The 27,783-nt window shown below is 35.2% G+C and overlaps 2 protein-coding genes and 1 long non-coding RNA gene across 6 annotated transcripts; 1 reads left to right on the forward strand and 2 right to left on the reverse strand.

The window, feature by feature from the left end:
- Positions 1-1,783: 1,783 nt before the first annotated feature.
- Positions 1,784-8,777, reverse strand: wasa (WASP actin nucleation promoting factor a). The gene is made up of 11 exons (XM_039678458.2): positions 8,544-8,777; positions 6,886-7,026; positions 6,601-6,687; positions 4,991-5,087; positions 4,817-4,846; positions 4,704-4,739; positions 4,200-4,368; positions 3,939-4,117; positions 2,727-3,643; positions 2,070-2,178; positions 1,784-1,882 (listed from the first exon to the last, which is right to left on the reverse strand). Exons 1-11 carry the CDS (start codon positions 8,646-8,648, stop codon positions 1,830-1,832), a joined length of 1,923 nt encoding a protein of 640 aa, XP_039534392.2. The 5' UTR covers positions 8,649-8,777; the 3' UTR covers positions 1,784-1,829.
- Positions 8,778-10,434: 1,657 nt separating this feature from the next.
- On the forward strand, positions 10,435-18,094 carry LOC120483412 (uncharacterized). The gene is made up of 3 exons (XR_005623597.2): positions 10,435-10,482; positions 10,859-11,005; positions 17,462-18,094. It is a non-coding gene; the product is annotated as an uncharacterized LOC120483412 (long non-coding RNA).
- Positions 12,346-27,327, reverse strand: slc38a5a (solute carrier family 38 member 5a). 4 transcript variants are annotated; one of them, XM_089119602.1, is made up of 18 exons: positions 27,174-27,327; positions 26,198-26,245; positions 23,663-23,808; positions 21,232-21,364; positions 20,720-20,798; positions 20,375-20,490; positions 18,021-18,094; positions 17,791-17,883; positions 17,524-17,605; positions 17,112-17,194; positions 16,615-16,673; positions 16,114-16,239; positions 15,928-16,007; positions 15,737-15,837; positions 15,511-15,626; positions 15,264-15,408; positions 15,081-15,184; positions 12,346-14,999 (listed from the first exon to the last, which is right to left on the reverse strand). In XM_089119602.1, the coding sequence occupies exons 4-18, from the start codon at positions 21,294-21,296 to the stop codon at positions 14,898-14,900; spliced, it is 1,425 nt and encodes a 474-aa protein (XP_088975728.1). In that variant the 5' UTR covers positions 21,297-21,364; positions 23,663-23,808; positions 26,198-26,245; positions 27,174-27,327; the 3' UTR covers positions 12,346-14,897. The 4 variants fall into 4 exon arrangements, with proteins under 4 accessions (XP_088975728.1, XP_088975730.1, XP_088975729.1 ...); XM_089119604.1 differs by lacking the exon at positions 23,663-23,808; XM_089119603.1 differs by lacking the exon at positions 26,198-26,245 and having other exon boundaries at positions 27,174-27,320.
- Between the last annotated feature and the right edge of the window lie 456 nt (positions 27,328-27,783).

Genomic DNA, 27,783 nt, shown 5'->3' on the forward strand with positions numbered 1-27,783 from the left:
CAAAATTAACCAACCGAATTAATTCATGAACCGTGGCTCCAAATATTTGGAAATTACTTTTTAAAATGATTAATTTTGTTTTTTCTGTGTTCAAAATTCAAGTTAAAAAATATTTGCCAGTTAATTTTCGCAATTAATGAACTGTGTCTGTTGTTTCGAAATTTGCCACATGGCTTAATATTTTGTGAGTGAATGCAATAGCATTCACTCCAAAAATTTAAGTGTCTAAATTCTTTTTAGAGTCACTGTATGTAATCTTGCATTCATTCACAGATCCAAAGTTAAAGTACCTGAGCATTCTTCTGTTGCATTGAGATTGTAGTCAGTGTTGATTTAGGACTGAGCATTTCCACTTGCCACAGTGATTTGACTGCATTTCAGTATTATAAACAGGTGTAAACATTTACTAACCTCACAAATATGACCTTCAGGATACAGTCATTACACACTGGCTTTAATTAAAGTAAAAACTTTAAAGCACATTTAAAGAGGATATTACCTCATAAACCTTGAAAACGTTCCACTATCTTGTAGTCAGAAAAACAAAGTTACAAACTCATTGTTAAATTACTCAATCAGTGGGCCAGTGCAATTTCAAATGTTCCACCCTTGATTATGAAATTGTAAAAGTAATATATGTGTGTATGTACGTTTGATAGTAATATATGTATGGATTCCAATAACTGGGTTAATAATGGCACCAAACATCTGCAAGAACACTACTTGCCTTCTATGTGGCTGCTTCTCACTATTTGTAATATATATTTATTTGAAGTTGAATATTTTTTATTGGATGATACATATTGCTAGAGGATACTGAATAAGGGTGGAGGGCATTTTTGCATGATTGACCAATTCAATATGTTGTTATTTATTTAAATGCATTGAAAATGACTGACTTGTTTAGGAAATAACACTTTTATGCTGTGCATTTAGTTTCATGCTTTGTGTCTGGTTGAGAAATCACCATTCAAGCAAAAACAAACAGTCAAATAAGTTCACTCAGATAATATCCAACACTGGAAATATTTCACAAACTTTGTGTGTGTGGTTTTTTTTTTAGTAGAATGGTAGAATAGTCCAGTTGTAAATGACAATGTTATGTCTTGCTCTTAGATGTTGATGTCTTGTAAGAAAAAATAAAAAAGCAATAATTTGCAAGCCTTAGATTCATTTTTTAATTCGCATTTGAGTATATTTACATATGGCAAATACATTCAGTACTAATTAACATTAGATTATTGAAATAAACTCTAGCTGATTAATTAACACTCTCAAAAAACAAATAGTACACTTTTATTAACCATCTGTCATTCACGCAAGATGCCTTCACAACTATAAACAACAGACCCTGCACATTTGAGTAAGAAATCTTTACATTTCACATTGACTTGTTGTATAGAATGAATTAAATACACTCACAGAGACTGAGAAACCCTGAGACTTGAGAACGATCAATATAAAATATATTTTTGTGTATATAGGATATTTATCTTTGTCATCAAACTCTCCCTTAAGCTAAAACTTTTAAAGTAATATAATTTTAACAGCACTGTTAAATGTGATATCAAAGCAAATCTCTAAATGAATATTCATTTTTTGTACTGTATATTATATTGTTCTGATGCCTAAAATCACTTTTTTAACCGGTGATTTCAATCATCAGAGTTGTATTTTTATTTTATTTATGATTAATAGTATAGAATTTTAATATCAACCATTTGTTTTGGTTATTGACCATAACATAAAAATAATTATCAGTTTTGGCCAGAATTTGAATAGATCAGTGTTGTTTAATACACTTCGAAAATATTTCAATTACAACAGGATTAATCCCAATCTTCGTCATCATCATCCTCATCATCAAAGTCTTCATCCTCATCTACAAAATATTAAAAAGTAGAAAATGTTAAAAGGCGCAGCATACGTAAACAACGGAATCCAGCAGATCAACTTAATGGCTTAACATTATTATATACATAATTATATTGTGTAAATATTAAGATAAAAGTATTACTTTTTTTACTTTCGTAATTACTACATTAAATAAAACAATCTTGAGTGGTTACCAGATGAATGGATGGCTTTACTCCTCTTCTGCATCACCATCATGAGAGCTCCAACTATTCCCTCTCCTGTATCCAGTGAAGGTGAAGGTGGTTCTTGGTTTGCTGCCACCTGGACAAGAGACATTACTGTATATTGCTGCTATAGAGTGTTGAGCTTAAGGCATACATGCAAACATTATTAATAAAGAGAAGCTAACATAACCGGAACCTTATCGGTGCTTAGATCTTGAAAGTAAGTCACATCCTTTTTGCTTCAACAAAATAACATATTTACACTAGTGTTCAAAAGTTTGAGGTTGGTAAGATATTTATTTGATCAAAAATACATTAAAAGCATTCATATTGTGCAAAATATAGAATTTTAAATATTTTATTATATTTATTCCTATGATAGCAAAGCTGAATTTTTGGCATCATTACTGTAACTTGATCCTTCAGAAATCATTCTAATATGCTGATTAGATATTTTTAAGCAAACTGTGTCAGCCAAAAGTTCAAAAGACAGCATTTATTTGAAATATATACTTTTGTAACATCGGCTATCACTTTTGAACAATTAAATGTGCCCTGGCTGAATAAAGGTATTCATTTCTTACAAAAAAAAAAAAAAAAAATCGTACCAACCCCAAACTTTTGAACGGTTGTGTAGACACTCACCTTTTTAAGCTTCAACCCTGATTGTATCTGGGATAGTAATGCTCCTCTACCCCCTTCCCCACCGCTGGATGCTGGAGGTGTTGGACCGGTTGGAGGTGAGGAGTTGCTTCCAAAATTAATTGGAGGGGCAGGAGTTGGAGGAGGAGGAGGTGGTGGAGGCGGACCACCTGCGCTGGGTTTGGCTGTGACTGGAGGAGGTGGAGGGGCGAAGCCTGAGGAATTGCTTCTGGGAGGAAAGTTGGATACAAAGGTATGAGGTGGAGGCATAGAATTAGCAAAGTCTTCAGGTGGAGGTGGAGGAAATGATTCACAAGGTGGAGGAGGGAAAAAATCAGACGGGGGAGGAGGTAGCGGCATTTCGGATTGGGGTGGAGGTGGCAAAAACCTATTGTCTCTTGAATGTGGGGGTAAGGGTGCGTTCCTCGTTCCTGGAGGTAGTGGTGGGGGAGCTGCCTCAGTAGGTGGGGGTGGAAGGAAGCTACCTCGCCTTTCGGACACTTGAGTTCCAGGTCTCTTTCCTGGAACGGGGGCTAAAGACTCCCTACGTTCTCCTGGGAGTGGTGGCTGGGGCAAGCCTCCAATCCGACCTCCAGGTACTGGTGGTAAGGGTGCACTGCGGGCTCCTGGATGTTGAGGCAAGGGCCCAGAACGCCCACCGGCAGGAACAGGGGGCAGGGGCCCTAGTGCTGTAGATCGGGATGGCGGAGGACCACCGCGGCCATCTGTTGTTTGTTGTGATGGAACTGCTCTTGGAGGTGGGGGTGGAAGGGATCCTCGATGGGATGGTGGAGTGGAAGTTTGACCTGGGACAGGGGGTAGAGGCCCCGGTCGACCTTGAGGTAGTGGCGGCGGCGCCGAGGAGAACCCGGACGGCACTTGGGGAAGAGAACCCCGATGTCCTCTAGGAACAGGAGACTCTAAAAGAATGTTGAACAATACACTTAGAGCATGGGTGACCAATCCTGTTCCTGGAGATGTACCTTGCTGCAGAGTTCAGTGCAAACCCTGCTCCGACGAACCTGTCTGTAATTATCACGTGTCCCTGAAGATCTTATTTAGCATGTTCAGATGCATTTGATTAGGGTTGGAGCTGAACTTTGCAGGAAGGTAGATTTCCAGGAACAGGATGGTGCACCCCTGGCTTAGAGGCAATATATGAAACAAATCCTCCATTTTAAGTCATTTAGCTGTTTGCATATCTCCATGACTTACCCTTCTCTTGCACAGCCTTTTTAACAGCCTCCATTCCACCTGAACGCTCAATGGCTTCATAGATGAGTTGAGAGGTTTCCGAATCATCCATATCTGCTTCGCTGATACCAGCGCAGGACAAAAGTTTCTTCAGGTCTGGGTCCAAATTGTTTGGACCCATGCCTAGGTGACTGACATGCCTAAAGTCATAACACAACGAAACATAAGCATCTCTAAGGAAGCTATTTATCTTAGTTAAAGCTAATCCACTTATTCACTCACGTGAATCCACTGGGTGCTCCAATAGAACCCTTCGACAGTTTGGTTCCTTTTTTCTTATTTTTCTTGTCTTTTTCTTTCTTTTCTTTCTTGGATTTGGAAGGGGTCATTTGGATCTGGACATTACTTGGTATCATTGGAGGCATGGCAGGAGACGTAGGAGTACCAGAGCCTGTGATTCAAGATGCAATTCATTTGTGTACATTTCATGCACTTTTACATCACTGAACAGAAAAACGTAAGTTTATGTTGTTTTCAGAACGTCCAAATCTTCTGGTTAACTTGTGATGCAGAGAAGCATACTATTTAGTGGAAATTTACTCTGTTATTGGACATAAAAATTGATTTATTTTTATTTTAAAATAATTCAGTTAAAACAAAAACAGGAACTTTTTTAACAAATAAACAAAAGGTTTATTAAAAAGCACAAAATTCAAAATACAGCCAGATATTTTTAGCATCACAATGGACAAGAATAAAATATGTGTAAAAAAAAAAATCACTTACCATTTGGTCGAGGAAGCAGTGGCAAAGTTTTACGATCTACGAACATACGAACATTTTATTTGCTTTGCACTTAATTCAAATAATGTGGATTGTGGAAAATCTGAGATTCTTACCTTTATCTGTTTCTTTTCTCTGCTGTTTCTCTTTATGTTATAGGAGGAAAGCATACAAAATATTTTCAATAAGACGCTTTAATAGATTGTCTTTATAACCCTGTGTATGTTTATGTTGAATTGGTAGAACATTTGAAACAAAATATTGTGCAAGAACGTATTTATTTTTAATACCAAAGCGATTATTTCTCTGGCTGATCTTCTCCTCCACTACAGCAAAGAAATTTTCAGCCTCTGTTACATCTGCAAAGTTTAACCCCACTTGACAGTCCTGAGGAGAGAAGTTTATATTTGAATATCGAAGTCCATGACACAAAAATGTTAAGGAATGAGTCAGTTAATCAAAGAGAGTCAAATTACAATAACTGTAGCTTACACTGAGGCTGATTATGCTTGTTGTTAGCATCATGCTAACTCACTATTAGCATTGAGTTAGCAAACTCCTGGCAGCTTGCAAATGCATGTAAATTATAACAAAATAATAACTCTAAAAATGTTTAGCTGTCCCATTTATTTTGTATTTCTGATGTAAAGTTAATAAATAATCGATTTAAATATTGTTTTAATTTATATATTGTAAGTTGGAAATGTAATTTTCATGTCTATGCTCATAAAGTGGGGCAGACATTTTCACAAACTGAAAAAAAAAGTTGTTAAAGTTGTTAAATTCAGCAAGACACTGGCACTTCACAAAAGTTGAAGAGCTCTGACATGCATATACGAAATGTTGTTATTTAGTGTCAGTAGTTCCTTTTGAATAGCAAATTAACCCACAGACATCAAAATCGTATGTATATGCATATATTATGTTTGCACATTTCACATTGGTGTGTTGAAACTTTGCAAGCATGCTCGTGGCCCTTAATTAGCAAAAGTCACAACATTTTAGCTCATAATAGCTCATTTATACATAAGTCTGACGCAGAATCAGCCTTTAGCTTCATAAGGTAGTAAAAAAAACCTAAAATAACTAAATATAACCAGGAAATGTTATTTTGTGTCTATGCAGTTGCCTTAAAACATGTAGGTCAAATTGACTCACGAACATCACAAACATAATAGAAATTAAGTGTGTATATCTCAAAACACATCAGCGTTGAAACTTTGCATGCATTTTTAAGTTCATAACCATAAATGAAAAAAGTCACAAAATGTCAAGGAGAAAAAAAAAAACAGGTTAACCAGTATAACTCAAAAATCAAAATGGGTCAAATTGACCCGCAACATAACGCAAGGGTTAAAGGTTCAAGCGCAAGGAATTGTGGGTATTCCCCCCAGCTACAATGCTTTTCTAGTGGTCATGCTCAGTAGCAGATGCGACAGTATGACGTTCAAAGTACTGTTTGGATTGACAGTCCTACATAGATCCAAACAAATTCCACAGGGCTAAGCAGATCCAACAGAACATGCTCAACATATTAAAGGACCTAAAACATTTATTTTTATATCCTACTTTAGGTAGTTCAGTCAATGGTTAAATTAGAGACAAAATTACCAACTAGTTTATCAGCAACAACTGTGTGAGTTCATCATACATGCAAAGACTGTGTGCAAACTTCAGCTCTTTTTTGCCTGCCTGTCTGCAGACAGTTTTGTGGTGGACAGTACTGTGAGGAAGTGCTAATTCGCAAAATTAAATTCACAGGAAAGAGAAATAAAAACTTCCTCAACACACACAAAACATCTATTGCTATTTGATACTGTAAAAACATGTTAAAAGCAATTATAATAATGACAGTGAGCATAACACACAAGGTTGGCATTTACAACAGGTAAACACTTACATCTCCAGGGAAAGTGTGGAAAAACGGCATGACTCTTTGGTACATTAGTTGGTTATAGATTTCCTGTTCCCACACCAGCATCCCTACCTGAAGAGAAGTAACAAGTCTGAGATCATCTTAAGTTTTCTCCCAAACAAAAACAGGTAAACAATTTTCAGAATAGGGAACAGTTTGTTCACATGTGCACGTATGCAAAATGTGACAATGATTAGGCTATTATAATGACTAGAAATGTAAGATTTCATGCATTTCTGTTTGCCAATAAGAGAGAAATGGTCTCAAAACCTTGAGGTCGAAGAGACGGATGAAAAAGGAGCGCTGATGACTGTCCTTGACGAAACACACCACTCCAGATTGCTGAGGTGTCCAGCGGTTCGGCTCGCTCGGAACAGCCATGACCAACTGCACAACCGCTGAGGACAGAGACTAACCAGAAAACAAGGCTGTATTTAGCATCACACAAAAGCCTATTACTCTCACAGGCGTGATTGTTTTGAATCACTTAACGCTGAGCAAACAATTAAAGTTGCAGATAATACACTCTTTTTTATTATTCTGTGATAGGAAATCTCTATAAGCAACTTCCCCTGTCATACCCCACAGTTCAAGCTGCAGTGAGGGCCAATTTCACACCTTTTCTTCCTTTATCTCAAAAGCTTTTACTGTGTGCAGTCAAGCAGCACCAAAAGTACCCACAAAATGGCAGTTCCTGCGCTGACGGATCGTCTGTTAGAGGAAGGGTACAGTCTTTTGATAATGAATGTTCAACTTCGTTGTTAGTGCATATGTGTATGCATATTAGATAAAAGCTTCTGCTACATAAATGGTCGACAACAACAGAACAACAGGATGTCTTGAATGTGTCATAATGGAATGATCAGAGGAAGTAGAATTAAACAACCACATGCAGAAGTGAGAAACACGTTTGGATTCACTGGTTTACCTAAATCTTTCTTTGATGTACAGTATAGGCTACATGTGGATGCAATTCTTTTTGAAATATTAACTGAAAAATACGTAACATTTATTGGGTAGTGAATTTAATATAAATATTTCAAGAAAATACAATCATTTGAAATGCGTCATGCCGGGAGTTCTGAAATTGTAATTTTACTGGTATAAGTTTAACAGTATATTACTGTTACATGTTGTCTGAATAGTGCAAGTTTGCGTACATTAAACGTGCTGTTTTACATTTTGCTTCTGTTCAATCTACACATTTTAACTGTATATTGTAAGGTAACTTTATTTTTTTTATTTTGAAATATGTGTCCCACCATTTAGTTAAAAGTGAAAAAGTTAAAAGTGTTAAAAGTTCAATTAAGTTACAAAATGTGTGATTTGTTTTTTTCACATGGTCTATGTATAGCCTAGTGAAAATGTTTCACTTCTTAATTCAGAAAAGTGAGAGGCAAAAAAACTTTAAAACACATAAAAAAAACACCTTCTCCATTGGTTATTCCGGTAGCACACTTCGTTAGTCTTTAGGTTACTCAACTTTACTTACTGGACGTAGTTAAGGCTCACTTTGGCCTATGTCTGTATTATTACATACAGCTCTGTTATAACATACTGTACTACTAAACCTGTTACTGGGGTGTGTTGGTGTTTTTGTATTGATCTTTTTTTGTTTAATTTTTTTTTTTTTTTTGAGTGTTTGTCTTCGTTGCTTCTCAAAAGGAGAGGTAAAAACATGGTCAATATATCTTGTCTACAGACTTCACCATATCTTAATGCATACATTTTCACAAACACACACACACACACACACACACACACACACACACACACACACACACACACATAAATAAGTCTTTTAAAGCATTTAAATCAAACGTTTGGACCACCGTTTGCACAGATGTGTCTCAATTTCATCATGAAAAACACTCCATCTTCCCTCTAAAGTGTAAATTTACCTTAGTACTGAAGGCCTCTGAACTTACCACACACCTCCTGCCCAGCAGATCCTCCAGCCTCTCATTCTCCTGTAGACTGAGCAGAAAGGAGCCCGCATTCTCCTGACCTTTCTCCTTCGATGCTCGCCTCATGGCCTCATATGTTCATGGACCAAACCGTTCAAAAGTGACACTCGAAGCGAGAGAAAGAAAGAGACCCCGAGAGAGAACGAGAGATCTCCTCTGCACTACCGGTGACTAGTCTGAACAGCAAGCATTGAGTTTCTCTTCCTAGTTCTTACACTCAGCAACAGCAGACAAAAGCTTTTCACAGGAAATGGACAACCACATTTTTTTTTCTTTTCTATTTTCATTCTCTCGCCTGCTCGTCAGCTTGTCACACTGCAGTATGTTCATGTTGCTCTCAGATCAGAGCGGAAGACCTCTTAGTGCAGTCAGATGATCAGAACAGACATTACTCTGCAGTGTACAACTGCACCAAGATAACCTTTTGTTGGTTATATACTGTATATACAGTACCTTTATTTAACCAGAAGAAAACTCGTTGAGATTAAAAATCTCTTTTCCAAGAGTGTCCTGGCCAAGACAGGCAGCAGCACAAATAACAAAGTTGCAGACATAAAAAACATGTAAAATATAGCATAAACATAAAACATATAGAAGCAAGGATCATCCAAATAATTATTCATAACAATTACAGACAGTATGTGTAGCCTCTATATCATTTAAAAGTAATTTAAAAGCAACCAGTGAAACTGGTTCATGAAGATGTAAGACATCTTGCAGTTGATTCCATGCGGACAACAACAATAAGTCCTCAGAACGAAGACGATATCGTCCTGTGCCTTTCTTTTTAATATAAGATTGAAGGTATGGGGGAAGGTATGAAGGTTGGTTTCCATCCGTGCCTCTAATAGCCTATCTGTCTGAACGTTACAAATGATGAAGGATAGAAAACAAACAAAACAAATGGGATGAGGAATTACTAACTGTGGTTAAAAAAAGAAGAAATGAAATAAAATGAAAACTAAAATGAAAACCTAACATTATGCAAAAGATTTTTTTTTTTTTGGCTTTACTTAACTTTTGACCAAAGTTCCTCACACAACCAAACTGTTCAGCTTTTTGTTTTGCTGTTAAAATAATTAGTTGAGGCAATATTTGAGAAAAAGTAAGATGTTTTGCATTCTGGGGCAATTGTTTTTCGTAATTTAGATAAAATGGTTTTGTTTGTTTAGTAAATGCTAAATTTCACTCAAAAAAAATACATTTATCATAGCATTGTTTAAAATTATGTATTTGTATAATTTTTATTTTATTTAAATATGAATATTTTCATAAGTCAAATTGGTTAGAATCAATGTAAATCTGTTTGATTTAGGGCCTAATCAGTTTAAAAGTATGAATATGGTTTAAATATAGCTAGCTGTGGAACGAGCCAGGTCAAATTAGTTAAATTTTATTACATTGTTTTGCATAAAATTTATGGGTAATGGGATCGTTTAGAAGGGGAAATGATGCCGATCAAACTCCAGTCGGTAGGTGGCGGTACTGCACATAGACGAGTATGGCAATGCACCTGAAGAAATAGGCTGAAGAAAAAGAAAGATCAACCTGATTTCAAGGTAAGTTACATCTGTATTCTAATCTACTCTCATCGTATAAAGTTGACTGTTTTTAATATAGGCTATATATGTATTAACGTTAACTTATACCACTAAGTTAGCTAACTAACTTGCACGTGCCATGGTTCTTATAAAAGCTAACATTATCTACTTTATATTTTATATCTACTTTATATAACATTTATATTTATATCTACTTTATATAACATTATATATATATTTTGTGTAAATTGTGTACAAAAGTAGCTATGCATTTTGTTTCTAACTAAAACCATTTTTTTCTGATACATCATCAAGCATCCTTTCTTACATCTATATGGTGGGACAACCTCCTAAATCTTGTATGTATGCTACCAAGGTTGTTTTATGTACAAATCAATAAGACCAACATCAAATTATGAATAATTCATCTCAGTTTGAATGTTATATGATTTAACATAAAAAGCATAACATTCCTAATACATAGGCTAGTTAAAAACATTTACATACATGAACAGCCTGATATCATCTTGCAATCAACCATATTTTCTTATAAATTGGACTTATGTGGTTATTTAATTGTTATATAAAAAAATATTATTAATAATAGCTGTATTTTGACTTATCTTGTTACAGTAAAATCAAGTTTTAATATGTGTACTTGATATGTGCAAACGGAGATGCAGATTTATACACTAACATATCTTGTTTAAGGTTTTTCATCTTTTTTTTTTTCAGGTCAATTTGGAGTTCATGCGTAAACAAGTGTTAAGCTGATATCAAAATTCATTGGTCAACTGGACACATACACTGATGAAGGTGTTCCGTCACAAAGGAGGATGTGCAGGACAGAAAATCTGCACCATAATGGCACTGACAGCTAAAGTAAGTGTGTTCTTATGTATTGCATTTGTTTTCAACTGATTAGTCTTTTGTCTTGGCATGAATTCAGATACCTCTCTCTATTCTCTGTTTCTCTCTATTCAAATAAAAAAAAAAAACTTTATTTGGTATTATTGTTCAAACACAATATTGTTAAAGCATTATCCATATAACAGGTATTAAAAATAAGTTGCTAAATAAATTTATATTATTGTGTGTGACTTATAATAATGTATTACATCACCCAAAAATATGTGCCATTTTGTACAAAATAAAAGCATTTCAAAACAAACTTCCTGTTTAAACATTAAAACACACTATTGTCATAGACAGTGCATATATATATATATATATATATATACAGTCATGGTCAAAATTGATGGCACCCCTGGTAAATATCATGTTTGGAGAGAAACATATATTTCATAATGTGATTTCCACCCCACTTTCAATTCTTTTACTTCAATGAAAGGTTAGAATTTTGCATTTTTTTTTTTTTTATGAAAGATCAAAAGGATGAACAATGCAGATTTATTTTTTACAGCCAGTTTTGATCATATTTACCAGGGGTGCCATCAATTTTAACCATGACATATATATTGTTGAATATTGACAAATTGATCGACAAATAATTTTTCACTCAAAAACTGAGGTGCATATACGTGCAGATCAATGAGGCCTATATGATCAGTTCAACAAAGAAATACAAAATCTAATTGAAAGAAAACAAGCTGACAAAATAATTGAATACAATATTTGGAGATAATAACAAGCGATTTACAAACTAGGGAATACAAAGGTGTTACAAGATTTCACACAGTGTAAGGTTGAAAGCGATACTTCACCCAAAAATGAAAATACTGCCATCAAGTTGTTCCAAACATGTTTCAATTTCTTTGTTCTACTGAACACAAAGGAAGATATCTTGAAGAAAGTTAGTAACCAGGCTGCTTTAAGGCACCATTGACTTCATAGTAGGAAAAAAAATACTATGGAAATCAATGGTGTCCCAGAACTATTCAGTTTCCCACACTTTACAGGTTTGGAACAACCTGAGGGTGAGTAAAAAATGACAGAATAAAATTTTTTGGGTAAACTAACCTTTCAAACAAATTCAGGAACTATAGTACATTTCATAAGGGCTGGTTTAATGTAGAATCAAGATGACCTTTATGAATTCTTGACCAAGCTATTGGGCTTTTCCCCATGTGTAAAATGTTTTCTGTTCTAATGATGGCTGCATATAGGAAAACCTGGCCTTTGGGTGATGTTGCCTAAATACAAAAACATATATCTATTGAATTGAAGTGTATGATAGTTAGTTTTATACAATAAAACCAGTATTTGAAACATTTAACCATGTTTTGACTTTATTATTCAAGATAGCGCAATGTGTTCAACAATAAATACATGTATCTCTCAACATTTACTGTGGAATGCTGAATTGTTTCCATTTCATAAGTCGTCAGGCACTTAAAAAAAACAATCCTGAGGAAATGTGAATTACTAAATGTAATTAAATTTAAATTAAATCTTTTTATTAGTTTACCACAAATTTTTGATTCATTGCATATTACATTTTTCATTTTATCTCAGCACTCAGGTCCAATTGAGTTCAAAAAGACTAGAATATGTGCATCTTATGTACAATAACTGATATAAAGTTTCTTCCATTTCAACATATCACACACAATATGTACATAAAAGACTATACAAAACACAAACACATTGACATTAATAATAGTTGTGATGTCCAACAGGAAACTATTTTAGTTGTGGTCCATGTAAACTTACAGATACTGATTGGGAGTGACAGAGATATTTTAGTAAGCTTATGGATAATGAATGCTGTTCTACACCCCAATCAATGCCGTGTCATAGTGACCTTTCATATAGAGTGATTTACAGCATTTATTACGGTTCGGTCCATTTCTGGCGTGTAATTTTTGTCACTGTAACAACATGTCACCATATAAACCATAGAAATCAATTAAGTTCATTTCAAGATGTTCAAAAAGTATTTTCAAAATATACAACAAACAAAATGACATACAACATGAAAAATGCCAAAACAGTGTTCTGTGTTTCTTGAACACTACAAGATAATTAGTATTCCTTCACCTCTCTAAAACAGAATAAAGAAATGTTGTCATATGACAGCGGCAAGAACTGCACTAACACTGTTGATGTACTGTAAGACATCTCATACTGTAGATTTCATTTGTTTGATGGATGTAATAAGACATGTACCAATACATATGATACAATACATTTACTTAAGGATCTTCATCTAACATTCAAACATTGTCCTTAAAGATAATGTTGAAATTCATCACAAAACTGTACACTTTTCCTATTTAAATAAAATTATAAACGGTATTTTATATATATATATATACCATTCATCACAAATAAAGTTAACTGAGATTCACATACAGTGGGTTCCAAGGGTCTGAGACCAAATTGAATATCTTGGGATTCAAAATCAAATATGAAAATAGTATGTTTTGGGAATAGAAGATAACATTATGGATACACTGGGTAACTTTTTTTTTGTAAGGTTAATAGACCTTCAATCATTCTTTCAAAACTTGTTTTTGTCTTTACCCTGAAAGTGAGCCTATAACAAGTGTTTACATTTTAGACCTGACGGCATGGTTCTCGCAGGACATTAAGCACTATACGTCAGTCACCCGTGCGTGTCTTCTCATATACGTAAATAGAGAAAAGTTGCTCTGGCTCCTTTCGACTCGTGGATGGTATGAGAGAGGCATAGTTGTGGAAGCGAGCGAGAAAGTTTGACATAGAGCGGCTAAATCTCGAACCTCCGGGGAATCACCCGTGTGTTTTTTTTCGCTCGTTTAAAAATAAAAGTAGAATAGAGGAGAGTCTGCTGGCAAAAAGAGAACTCAACGGAGATCTTAATAAAATAAGAATCATCATCGTCTTGGAGAGAACTGAGGTAGCTATTTCATATTTGGAATATTATAAAAGTCGTTTTTATTGACGAGTAACTGGCGAGTAAGGTATTTTATTGAACAGATAAACTATTATGGTTGTTGTAGCACTCTACTGAGATTTATCTTCAAGGAATAATAATAGGTATTGCTACAGTAACTTCTTCAGCTAGTCAGCTTGAGATCCTTTCCATCTAAACTGCTTGTCTCTTAAGCAAAGTAGTGAATGTTTTATGAGCAGAGGGATAGCATATTCATCCACAGTCACGCAGAGCTGAAGCACAACCAAAACAATGCTCTGTCTGTTTTGTTTTTTAACCACTAGTGTCAAATGTTACTTGGTGGACCTTTAAGATCATGCACAAATGTTTCACTTGAAATGTTATGCTAATAATATAATTTGTAATGGACGGAACAAAACATTTTCACTAATGAAAGACTTTTGGATCCCAAAATATGCACTGATCAAAATAAAAAAAAACACAAACTGTCTCTGTAAAATTGTCTAAAATTGCTCTGTTTAGTAGGAGGTAGACTTCAAACTGCATGTTTACACGTTTGGCAATAGAGATGAGTGAATTCTCATCATAGTTTCACAGTTTTTCCATCCATGTAATTTAGGAACTTCCATTTGCCAGTCATAACAGTAATATCTTTGCATGTAAAAATGGCTTTCAAAAAAAAAAAATGTTGTTAGAGCATCATGGCTATAACAAGTCAAGAATATCTGTTACCAAGTGTTTATTTTTTAATTCTTCTTGGATGTGGTAACTGTCCTCCTTGAAAACCTTTTAATTTTGGACTTATTGACATTTAGGAGTTATCTGATTTGATATTAATCAAGCTAAATGAAACTGAACCTGGGTCACTGGTTGCAGGCTCAGGCCTGTGTGTTCCGTATTGGGTCTTTAGGATTCAGTTGTGCTCTCTCATCTCTGTCAGTGTGCACCAATCGACTTCTTTCCAGTCACCCACTCTACTATGATGAACGTAATACTCATAATCATGAAGATGAAACCCAATGCCACAAACACCATCGCCTGGAAAACATAAATGGAAGTGAGAAAAAAAAAGAAGCCATAGATCTGTGAGAGTGAAGTAACTTTCTGTCTGATTTTCACCTGGATCTTTGGCCGAGATTTCAACGGCTCCTGTTCTTTGGGCACGATGCAAATGTAGAATATTCCTGGTAATATGAAAATGAGGCTGGGAGCAGATGTGGCACCTAAAAGAAAAAATGAATCAGTTGAGTTCTGCATATCGATGTGGCCATTAAAATTCTCTACGCTGCAAATCTGACTCACCAATGAAGCCAAATATATCACGAATGTTGGGCACGAAGATAACGAGAAGATTGACGACAAAGAGGAGGCACACGGCGATGGAGATGTGACGCACCCAGCTGAAAGGTTTGTCAGGGAACAGAAGCTGCAAAACGGCGCGGCGGATCTAGAGAAAGACAATGCAGCACTGTCAACAATCAACCAGCAAGATGATGAGAGGAATTATTATGCAAGCAATTACTAATGAGCCAGGAAAATTTTAATATACCGGGAAAAGGACTACGGGAACGGTCAGTGTCACTGCCACCAGCACAGCCAGCCGAACACACAGCATCAGGGTGTCTGTTTTACTGTACATCTCCAGAAGCTCTGACTGCACTTTTGCTAAACATATACATACCGATTGTTAAAACATTTCGAAATATCACAAATGGTGGTATTTGGTGATATGGTATTTCGTAAATGGCATGCTTTTTTCGGGAAGTTCTTATTACCATAGAAGGTGAGGTAGCCAAATATGGCGGTCAACAGGTACATGACAAACATGGCCAAAATAGAGATATTAGAAATATTTTGCATGCGTTTCTTGCTTGGACTGAAATAAAAAGGAGACAAAGATGCAAATGAATTAATACATTTAAAATGTGAATGAATGTGAAATGCCAATGTGAATCAACAGCCTTACTTTTTGAGTTCTGTGTAAATGGGCAACACTTCAGGGTGACACACGAAAGCAAACGCCATAATGGGAATGGTAAAAGCAGTCTGTGATTTAAAAAAACAAAAAAAGAAATTAACAGATTTATTCATTGGGTTTAAAGTAAAGCCAAAAGGACACCTGATAATAAGATTGGCAGTAGATATCTCTCACCTGTGGGTTGACAGTTATAAATTTAGCTTCACAAGTGTCAGCGGAGTTGTATATGCTTTCGTTGACAAAAATGTCATTTTTGCTGGCTTCTACAGGACACACTGAGACAAACTTTTTGTAGATGACCTAATTAAACACAATGGAGAGATGCATTCATTTATCACAATGACATGATTAATGTAGTGTCATGGGTGACCCAATCTTGGGCTACCTTAAAAATACTGCAGTGTTTTCATTCTTCTTCTTTTTTTCAGCGGGAGAAATGTTTGGTATTGCATAAGTTGATTTGAAATATGCTTTTTTAGTTTTGTTAGGGAGGGCCTGTTATACTATATAGTGATTTTAAAGTTTACTTTGTGTATAATGCACAACAATTAATGAAAAAATGTATCACTGGGAAAGTTTTGGATGTTTTTTAATCAGCCAGTGGCTAGTTCTATTTCGCAGACCTGGCAACCCTGCTGGTGTCTTCATATGTATGTAGATGGAGAGTTGACTTACAGATATGAGAAAGAAGACCATGCAGCTGAGGGAGAGGCCACTGGTGTAGCCTAGATACCCTAAAATAAAAGCATAAATACATGATAAAGCCATGCACATATTCATTTTTTCAGGCTATGGGTTCGATTGGGTTCCAAGGTGTGTGTACTGATAAAATGTTTTATCTCAAATGCACTATAATGGTGCGGTCACATTAACAAAATGTAGTCAATTTGAACCAAGCAGCCTTCTGTTGCTCAGTATGGCTATTTCACATGACCAGCTTAAAATTAGTAAAATTATGTGCGTGGAGATCTTTTCGCCAAACAATGCGACTGCCTTAAATCACTTTGGATTTAAAATGAGTCCGTCTGGACTCATTTAAGACACTCAACATAGACCTTTAGTGCAGGTCTGTAAGTGTTTGATTGAGATTATGGTTATTATGAAATAAAATAGAATGACAGTGCGAGAAAACTGAAAATGAATGAATGAAGGGAAAGTTGGCAGGAACGTACCGAGTCGTTTCATAAATCCCAGGGGAAGAATGATTGCGACACTAACGATAATGATGAGATACTTCCCATTAACGAACCATGCACTGACAAAGAGAAAAAGGTGTTTTACACAAAATGTCATGCTAATAGGAGTGATCATATGACTAGAAAAAGCCGTCAGAGTGTTTTAACCATGTTCACAGAGAATTAAAATAATGTAAAAAAAGAAAGAAAAAAAAAAGAAATGAAAAGGAAATACAGTGGAGTTCAAAAGCCACAAATTTGCTTATTTTAGTGACTTACACAATAAATAGCCCAAAACATTTCTTTGGTTTGTCTTTTTCAGAACCCTTGTTTTGGTTTTGTTTTAGATTTTAATTTGGACCCCACTGTATCTGGCACATCAGCATCAGTACTACATTCTGCTACTCACTTATAGTCATCTGGCAGTTCCATAAGACCCTGAATAACATGAGGTAACTCTATTTTCACAATGAACAGGTACGTTGACATTGCTGTTGGATCAAAGAAAGAACACAATTAGTGTTGTTGTTGTGATCAGCACTCATATTCCTTTATGTGGTTATCACTGATGTTAATTTATCACATGACCGTATGACGTCTTATGACTTCATGAGTATAACTAAATACTGAAAAGCAATGATGGCTGAAATGAAAGCAATAATGCATTTCATTTTACCTCCAATGTTGTGCAATGTTATAACGCATCCTGCTAAGATTTTCCCAGGTGTACCAAATGCATGGTTCCCGAGCTGTTCATATGCACGGATCCCTAAACACACAAACAAACGTAATGGAAAGGTGAGATGCTTTTTTCATGGGTTTACCATTTACCATTTACCATTCCTGAAACCATTTACATGGTTTCAGAATTGCCTTTGCAGACATTAGAGAGAAGACGTTTCTCACCAACTACTTCAGCACTCCTCAGAAGCAGGTGGATTGAGTACGCAGAGAGAAGAGCGATGCTTATCAACAGGATTCTGAAAACAAGTAACTCAAATGATGAAACTATAAACAACAACAGAAAAAAGTAACTGTATACTTAAATATATGTAGTCCACCCAAAAATTAAATGTCATCATTTACTGTTTTATGTAGAGAGCAGAAAAAAAGAATGTGACTGGGGTCCAAAACAACATTGAATCACAATGATTTTCATTGTATAGACAACAAAAAAAGGAAAGAAAAGAAAAAATACATTTTTTGTCCCACAGAAGACAGCTTTGGAGCAACATGAGGGTGTTTTTAGGGACAACTATCCCTTTAATCTCCTGCATAGATGAGTATTCAGATAAGTCTAATCCCCAAAATATTATTTCATTACATTATCAAATCTTGCCCTTTTGATTTTACAGATTATTAGACTCACCAATCTGTCCTTTGACTTTCAGAGGTGCTAATTTAATCACGATTAGATGCCGCAAAGTACAGTTTCATCAGAGATATAATTACCGCCGCAAGTCGTCGAGTCATCTAACCTCTAATCTCATTAATGACGCATTAGACAAGCTTAGGCGTGTTTTTCTTCGTAGTAGCCTACAACCCACAAAAACACTGTCACACACATCTTTGCAACATAAACAAAGACGCTTTCTATGAGTTAACACTTCCCCCTAGTGTCTTAGGCCTATCTGTAACTGTATATTGCTGAATGTTATGATTGGCAGGAGTGTTTTCCTTTTAGTAGAGAAGCTGTTGAGATTAACATACTATTTTTTGTACAGCAAGCTGCTTTAAAAGCCTATTTGAGATGGACAGACGGACAGACAGTCAGGGTTTGACTCAATTCCAGCAGGCTATTTATAACCATTCTAGATCTGATCTGTGAGGGTAGTAGCCTTCATGTGCGTGCATATACATAGAGACGTTAAAGCTCCCTATACACACACAAAAAAAAAACACGATCATTCACAAGGATTAGCAATTGTCCAATTTATTTTCGCCGTTTTTGTAGTTTTCATAGCCTGTTTGCTTTCAGAACTGAGTGTATGCCTACCGTACTTGATTTATTCAAGCACTTGTTAAAGAATGTGTAATGGTGGTAGGGAAGCAATGAACATGTACGGAGGCGTATTGCATTCACTTGAAGAAGAAAAAAATCTACTCTGTTTTTCTGAATTAACGAGTTAATTTTTCATGAGAAAAAAATTTTTTGCTCTGTTTTTCTGAATTAATGAGTTAATTTTTCATGAGAAAAAAAAAATTTTGCTCTGTTTTTCTGAATTAACGAGTTAATTTTTCATGAGAATTTATTTTTTGCTCTGTTTTTCTGAATTAATGAGTTAATTTTTCATGAGAAAAACATTTTCGCTCTGTTTTTCTGAATTAATGAGTTAATTCAGAAAAACAGCAAAAATAAATTTTCTCATGAAAAATTAACTCATTAATTCAGAAAAACAGAGCAAAAACTTTTTTTCTCATGAAAAACTAACTCATTAATTCAGAAAAACAGAGCAAATTTTTTTTTCTCATGAAAAATTAACTCATTAATTCAGAAAAACAGAGCAAAAACTTTTTTCTCATGAAAAATTAACTCATTAATTCAGAAAAACAGAGCAAAAACTTTTTTTCTCATGGAAAATTAACTCGTTAATTCAGAAAAACAGAGCAAAAAAAATTTTTTTCTCATGAAAAATTAACTCGTTAATTCATTTTTTTTTCTTCAAGTGAATGCAATACGCCTCCGTAATACATGAAAGAATGAAGTAAATACATTTAGCAGAGACTCTTCCCTTTTGTTATACGATACCTCAGGGAAGAAAAAAAACATGCAAATATTTGACTTTGTAATGACTGAGTATTTGTAAGGCTGGATGTGGCTGGCATACGTGACAGAGGCACACTGGAGTATGGAAACATTATGCCTACAGTTAAATATATATGGACACAAAGAAGCCTTAATGCTCAGTTTGCCCAAACTTAAACACTCATGCAACACGCACATTCCAGCATACTAACAGGAAGCTGTACAAGAAGTTGTGCTTTACGGTGCTTAAAATAAAATTCAGCCAAATGTCAAAGAGAGGCGTAATTCCACCTCTCTAGACTTGAAATATTCTGTTTATATTTGTAACTTTGGACGAGATGTATCAGAAAGGCTCTTCAACTCAAATGGGATTTACTCACAGTAAATTTGACATAAAAGAAACAGTATGACTTATTTCTGCCATATCACATCTTCAATAACCTTTATTTTGATTATACATTATAGCTCAAATCAATCCAAATGCACGCGTAATTGCAAGTGTAGTTTGACTTACACAAAAAGGACGATTCCAGTGTTTGCCATGGCATAAGCCAGTCCCAGAATTCCACTGCCCATAATGGCGTTACTGAGGTTGAAAATAGACATCCCGAAAGAAGTCTTTCCCTCAAACTGGAATAAAAGATGAATAATGTATTAGTTATGAACCTATTTAACTGAATAGGGTTCTTTAGCCTGAAGGGTAGTTTCACTTTTTTTGTGTAACTCCACAAACAAATTTAAGGATGGCGAAGTTAGAAATTATTCCTACTTGTCTGTAAGCATCTGTGTTTGTTTCAATCAAAATTATAATCAGTTTCATCTGTTTCTGTGAAGTAAATTCTGAAATTTGCATACTCACATCTGTAAAATGAGTTGCTCCATTGGTTTTATCGTGGAGGAACGTTTCGCTTTCTGTTATGTTTTCAAGGGCATCAAATCTGTGTAATAAAAGCAAAAAGAATATTGTTTTTATGCAAAGTTACAATTATATATTTTGATATCTGTTTCATACAGGCAATGACACAGCTAATGAATTAGGTTTTGAAATTTTAGCAGGCTCTTAATATTCAGTGCTTCTAACAAAAACAAAAACTATTAAACTAATAAACTATTAACTATTTTGTTAACTGAAATAAAGCTGGAAAAACTTTAAGTTTAAGATATAAAACTAAAACAGAAATAAAACAAATGAAAATAAGTTAAAAGTATTTGAAAACTATTTTAAACACACGAACATACAACAAAAAAAAAAATCACAAATTAAAATGAAGCTGATTCAGGTTTTTCTAGACAGAGAGAATCCTGGATCTTATATATATATAGGAAGTTTCTGAGATAGTTCCTCATGAATGTGTTGGTGTGGAAACGTACCCGCTCTCCGGACTTTTGTCAGGGCTGAGATCATGGTGACCGTTTGACATTTTCTGTACCTCCATTTTAGGCTTCTACACTTGATCTCTCCAATGAACACTGTCTATATAAGGTCAAGCCCTGTAAACACTATCTGAAACACAAAAAAGGGGTTCTGGGGTCAGTGATCATTTTATTGAGAACTGAAATGATTGTAAAACATGAATGCGTTGCTGAAAATAGGTGCAGTGTGAAGTGTCCAAAAGCTGGAAAATAAAGAATGTGCAACATGAGTACAATCTTCACATGTGGCAGGGGAAAAAGTAATGGTAAAAACATTCAACAGAGCATTACTGGCTGCTTGACAGACACCTACTGGAAAAGATAGTCTTGATATAAGCTTTATGTGCGCATTTTCCCCCTTCATCATTAATTCAGACTGATAAGTTAGCTGTGAGCAGTAGCTACATGCAGCTCTATGTTTTTAATCATATTTAAAGTTTGATTATTATAAAGTCAACTCAAGTCAAGTCACCTTCATTTATATAGCACCTTTTTACAATACAGATTGTTTCAAAGCCACTTTACAGTGATAATAGGAAATTAATGCAACAAAGATTGTTTTGGCTGTACTTGTCTAAAAGTTTTTTTTTTTTAATTCATTTCCATTGTAAAAATCATTAGTTATTAACTTAATAACTGCACAACACCATTTTCAACTGGAAACAGACAACTTTTAATGCGTTCTGGTCGTTCATTTACATTATTAAACCATTATCATCTCTGTGTAAACTTCAAAAACTCAAATTTGTGAAAACGGTGACGGCACGCACATGCGTATTACTTGTTTAGTCTTTGAGAACACAGCTGCTGTGTTTTGGACCAGATGGAGTTTGTTATTAACAAAGGTGCAAGGCAACCAGCCAGAAGAGCATTATACTCTAGCCTTGAGGTCATGAATGCATGAACTAACTTTACCGCATTTGTCTTCATTTAGATATATTTCTATATTTTTAAGATGAAAGAATGTTGTTTTACAGATGCTATGGCTTTCAAATGAAAGTAAAAGTAAAAAGCAAAGTAAAAATACACTGTAATTTGAATTTGTGGGAGGTGTAATTACATGCAAGTTCAGGCTACAAAAGTATTATCAACCTGAAAACTAAATATGTTCAGATCTCCCCAAAGTGTTTTATTAAAAGGTCAACAGTGTATAAATATAAACACATGGCAGACAAAGTCTCACGCTAAAGCGAATTCAGTTAATGACTGTTTCCCCCTGTTGCCATTGGTCAGCTGAATGGATACACCCACCCCCCAAATTCTTGCTTTTGGTTGAGCAATTGTTGTTGAGTCTTGTTGGTTGAAATGGTCCTGTGCTAACAGATAGCTTCCTCCAGGTTCTACAGATCAGTTTGTCTCAAATTAACAGAGCAATGTTTTCACAGTGCCGCTTTGAAATTCAACCTTCGAATGACTTCCTTACGGTCCCTAATATTAAACATCTCTAAGTATACTTAGCCTTTATTTTCATATCATATTATTTGAAAGCACTGTTTTCAAAAAATATATACTTTAACGATACACTAAGGTGCGCATTAAGCAGATTTATTTATCACAAAGCTAAGAATCAAGCTAGTGAAACTTTCTCTCTGTGTGTGGTTTGAAATGATGATAGACACCACAGAAAGGGCAGTGCAGCATATGTTATGATTATAAATATATGTGTATATATAGTTTAAGGCATCTTTTAAGTGTAAGCATGGCTGATGCAACCCTTCGTAAAGCTTGCACTCTTAAGGAAACAATGTGAAAAATGCGTCAGAGCTTGTAGGTCAGGAAATACTTAAGTCTTAATCTGTCATTTACACGTGGAATGAAAGGATACTTGCAGTTGCCTTAATAGGCAAAACGTCTGTCCACTCAGTGCTTTATTAGGTTTTGATGCAGAATTCCCTGAATAGTTTAAGTCCTTCCCTGACAAAAGCGCGGCGAGCAGCTGGTCATTATTTAGTGGTCAAACTGTTCAAAATATGAGAATATAAAATACCACTTCATTTTAATTTTGAGCCGCAAATCAATTGCCCACTCAAAACACTATACATTAAAGACCACCATCACTCTGTACAATACATCATGTGCTTGTTTAAAGTAAGAGCGATACAACAAAGGAAAAAAAGTAAGGAAAAGAGGTTAATGCGATAGTTACTCTTGACAAAACCATCTAATAACTGCCAAAACAAACAATTGGTGGGAAATAAAGAAATGAAATGAATAAATACAGAAACTGTAAAGGAAGGGAAGTTAGCCTGTGAGGCAAGTCTTGATGACCACATGACTCCTGTCTGATGCAAGACTTTATCTGTATTGAAACAGAACCAACCTCCCAACACACCCTTGTATAAACACATGCTTTTATTCCAAAGAAATAGGCTGTTGAGGAAGTACTCACCACTTTGAGAAGAAGGAAACCTTTCAAAAGTCAAAAGTCTCTAAAATTGTAGCTATGTAGTGTCCTAGAGAGTCTTCATTCATTAGTATGTTTCCTGTGTTGCCTTAGTGAAGCTGTCCAGCTTGTGTGGCATGTGCAGAGCTCACCTGTGTGGGGGAGGAGCAGGAGATTAACTCCTCCGTGAAGGGATGAACAACGTCTATATTTAAGGACGCTCTGGCACGAGTCTGCTATATTAACACAGGTTAAATCGGCAGAGTTTTGTAAATATGATGTAAATTCGATTGTTTCATGTGGCTGGGGTGAGTATGTTTGAGTATGGGGTGGGAAAGACATTAGGGGATTGTGTGTTTGTGTCCTGGTACATTGTGTGGACCAAATGTCCTCACAAGGATAGTCATTTTTTACTATCCTTGTGTAGGATTTTTTTTGTTAACCTTGTTTTTCTTTTACCTTTTTTTGTCTTTCTTTTGTTGTTGAACATTTTAAACTTAATGTTTTCTATTAGGTTTGTGTTTATGGGCAGGGTTAGGGGATAGAATACAGTCTGCACAATATAAAAATCATTATGTCAATGGAAAGTCCCTATAAACTGTGTGTGTTTGTGTATGTGTGTGTGTGTGTGTGTTGTCATAACTAATGAGATAAGGAGATCAGAGTTCTTTAAAGGTAACTGTCTGTGACGAGCAGGAAGAGAGTATGCTCAAGAGAAACAGAAGTATAAAGGAGGAGCGATGACAGTGAAGATCAAGAGAGGCCAGGCCTGCATTTAAGTTGTGTTTTGTTATACAATATGTACAGTATGGGGTTAGAATTCGGTCAGAATTCTGCGCGCGAGCCCGTGAACTGAGTTTTGGAAATGTTCGTCCATAAATATGTAACAGCAGTCGTTCGTGAGAGGCTGCTGTCTTTAATTTTGTTTTTGTTTATTTTAACTTTATTAAAGTCTTTGAATGTTCGCCGGTTCCCACAATAACGAACTTTGCTACATTTCAACACTTTTAGTACAACACGTTTAGTCATTGCACACTATAAATTTCTAATAGATAATTTGTCCAAATACAATGTCCGAATCCCTTTTGATCGTTTTTTATATGATGCTTTATAAACATTGTTGCTAGACAATTGATTTTTTTTTAAATAATTTATTTCTAATTCATTAAGTCATATAAAGAAAGTGTGTGAAATTTTACTTTAAACAAAAGATTACGATAATATATCATTTTCTGAATTGGTCCTGATACTGATCTCTTGTTTGTCCATGTACTCAGGGAGAGAGAACTTCCGTTACATGCTCTTGCTCTTGATCGCTAACTCAGCACACATGCGTCATATGGATTAAAATTAAATCGTATATGTAAGTAAAAACTTGAACTTTGACATGATTTTTTTTTATGATTTTGTATTTATGTATAAAGAATGGTTCCCTTCATTATTACAGGAAAACGGCACAGTAATCACATGATGTTTTCAAGAAGTTTTCTGTGCAATCATTCGAAGTGCGCACCCAGAAAGCCTAATAAATTGAGTTCTCTTTCTAAACTTCTTGCGCTTGAATAGAGAAATTCACACAAAATTGTCAAAATGCCTGTATCGGCGAGTATCCTTGTGAAACATAGTCAGTTATGTGTTCAGTGAATATAAACATTTGAGAAAGAAAGCGCATGTGTAACCGTACATTGAATCCGTGAAGCTCTTAAAGTGACGGCAACCTAATATTCCTGCTGCTGTCTTTGTACTTAATGTTAATCTAATAACAAAAGATAAAGAGAAATTGCCTTTGAATAACTTTTGTAACTTTTATAAGGAATCAATCTATATTTAATGTAAACAGTGAAGACTACGCAGTTTTATTGTACATTTGATTACTTTATTCAATTTCTGTACTTGAACATGGTGATGTTTCACTGGCATATAGTATATACAAATTTGAACCACTGGCTGGCCCAACCGGGCCCAATCTATCTGTCATAAAGTTCTTGGGCAAAATATTTGACTGACTGATGAAAATTATGAACCATGTCCAATATATACACACACAGCCAAAACGTCACAGTCAAAAGCCAAAAAATAAAATAGTTATGAATTGCCATGAGATTGTGTTGGTTTGGCAGCAGTTTCTAAAGTATTTACTGTTAAAATTCTAAAAACGTTTAACATAATATTTGAACTTAAAAGCATTAGCATAAAAGAAAATATATCACAGTGATTGGTCAATCATGAAAGTAGCACATGTATGTAGTGTTCAGTCATGCTTCATTAGACTTTATGTACTTTCAAGGACTGCAAAAGTATAACATTTTAAAAGAAATGTTAAAGAAAAAGGCAGTGTATGAAAGACAGCATTTCTCTCACCTATAGCCTATTCAAGACAGTAAGCCCGTATTTGCAGACATGTGGCCATTTGGTCACAAGTGTTTACTTTTAGGTAATAAAGAGATTGATATTAAAAAAATGTTGTGTGATAATAGTCATCAAACAGGATGTTCTCACACAAAGATTAACGTCAGACAGGAACTTGCTAATATGACTCACCTACAGTACATGTGGCCCTCACTCACAGAGTTACTGTCGCAGGGCCTTCTGGGTGAAATAAAGTGAAATAAATATAGTTAAAACACTACATTCTAATAGTCTGTACTTTTTATGTGAGAGGAAACGTCATCGAAGACGTCATATTCTAAAAGCTTCAGTTGAACACTATTGAGATACACCTCGAGATACACTGATATCTAACAAGAACAGGCTCTCCTGGAAAGCTTTGGCCAACATTCACTGATATAACCGGTCACAGATTACAATTACGCCTTTTGACGTTAAACACATTTATGACAAAGTGGAACTAAAATGCTACAGGTATGACGCATTTCAAACCAGTAAAGTGGCTTTTAAACCTTTATAGAAACTAGTGCATTATGGAAATGTGGTGCATTCATGTATAATAATCAACCTAATTCCATCCAAATCACTTGAACCACAGTTTACTCCACATCCTGTACACAAGGCACGTAAGTTATGTAACTCATGTGAATCTGTAGTTTGTGTTCAAGTATGAGGTAGAAAACACTTAGTGATGAATATCCCAATTCATAATCCATATCAACTATGCGTGCCATTTAATATTTTAAAGTCTAGAAAGTCTATATACACATTGTAATATCCACAATGGCAAGTATATGTGAAATACATATTTAATATGATTATGATTAAATAAAGAAACACTGTAAAGATCCATGTGAACCTACAGTACAGACAATTGTGTGATTGTTCTGAACTGCATCTGTCATAAATTATTGCTGCTTTCGGCTCTAGCTGCCATGTGCCACATGGCGTAGGTCTCCCTACTTCCTTCTGATGTAGCTGAGGAGATCTCATGAATGGTGCTAACAATTAATCAACAAACAGATGAATTATTAACTAGTGACTCTATGTAAAGAAACTGTTTGACAACTGTTATTTTGGACGAATATACTGCTGAGAGAATATTTGAGTGATATTATAGTCTCCTTACCTTTTTGACACTTGACAGTTGTCTTCAATGTAGACAACAAATCGATCTTCTAATGGAGAAAAATGATGGTTTGATTCTCCCAGATGGTTCTTGAGTATGTCATCTAACACCACACAGATGGAGTGAAAAGGAGAGAGAGCTTTAGACAAAAATGTGGTGCCATCTAGTAAGGGAGGTTTTTTAGCCACTCCCTCAAACTAAAAAAAAAGAGCGGGACTTCCAGTTTGTCCCGCCTTTTTCTCAACTGAGATAACTTGTGTTTTGAATCTCACATCTCTTTCTTTCTCTTTGCATACAAATAGCTAGTGTTTGAGGACAACATTGTCCTCAGAAGTGAGCTAAATCTGACAAAACCTCATTATAGAGACATTTGAGGACATCCTGAAATGGGGGAAAAAGGTTATTTTAGGGTTAGGGTTAGTCTGCTGATGATGTGAAAATTTCTCAGTATCAGTGTTGGCATCCTTACTGTGTTTTGCCTTTGTTAGGACTGCCAACTTTTGAGTTTATCCTGGAGTGGGAATGCAAAAAAATTGCATCACAATAGTAGGCTACAGAGAGCCCTGTCAGCTGGTATTTTTAAAGGTTAAAAATAACAACTCAAATAAAT

This window comes from Pimephales promelas, chromosome 14, assembly GCF_988280905.1.
Source record: "Pimephales promelas chromosome 14, fPimPro1.hap1.1, whole genome shotgun sequence".
NCBI classification, from domain to species: domain Eukaryota; kingdom Metazoa; phylum Chordata; class Actinopteri; order Cypriniformes; family Leuciscidae; genus Pimephales; species Pimephales promelas.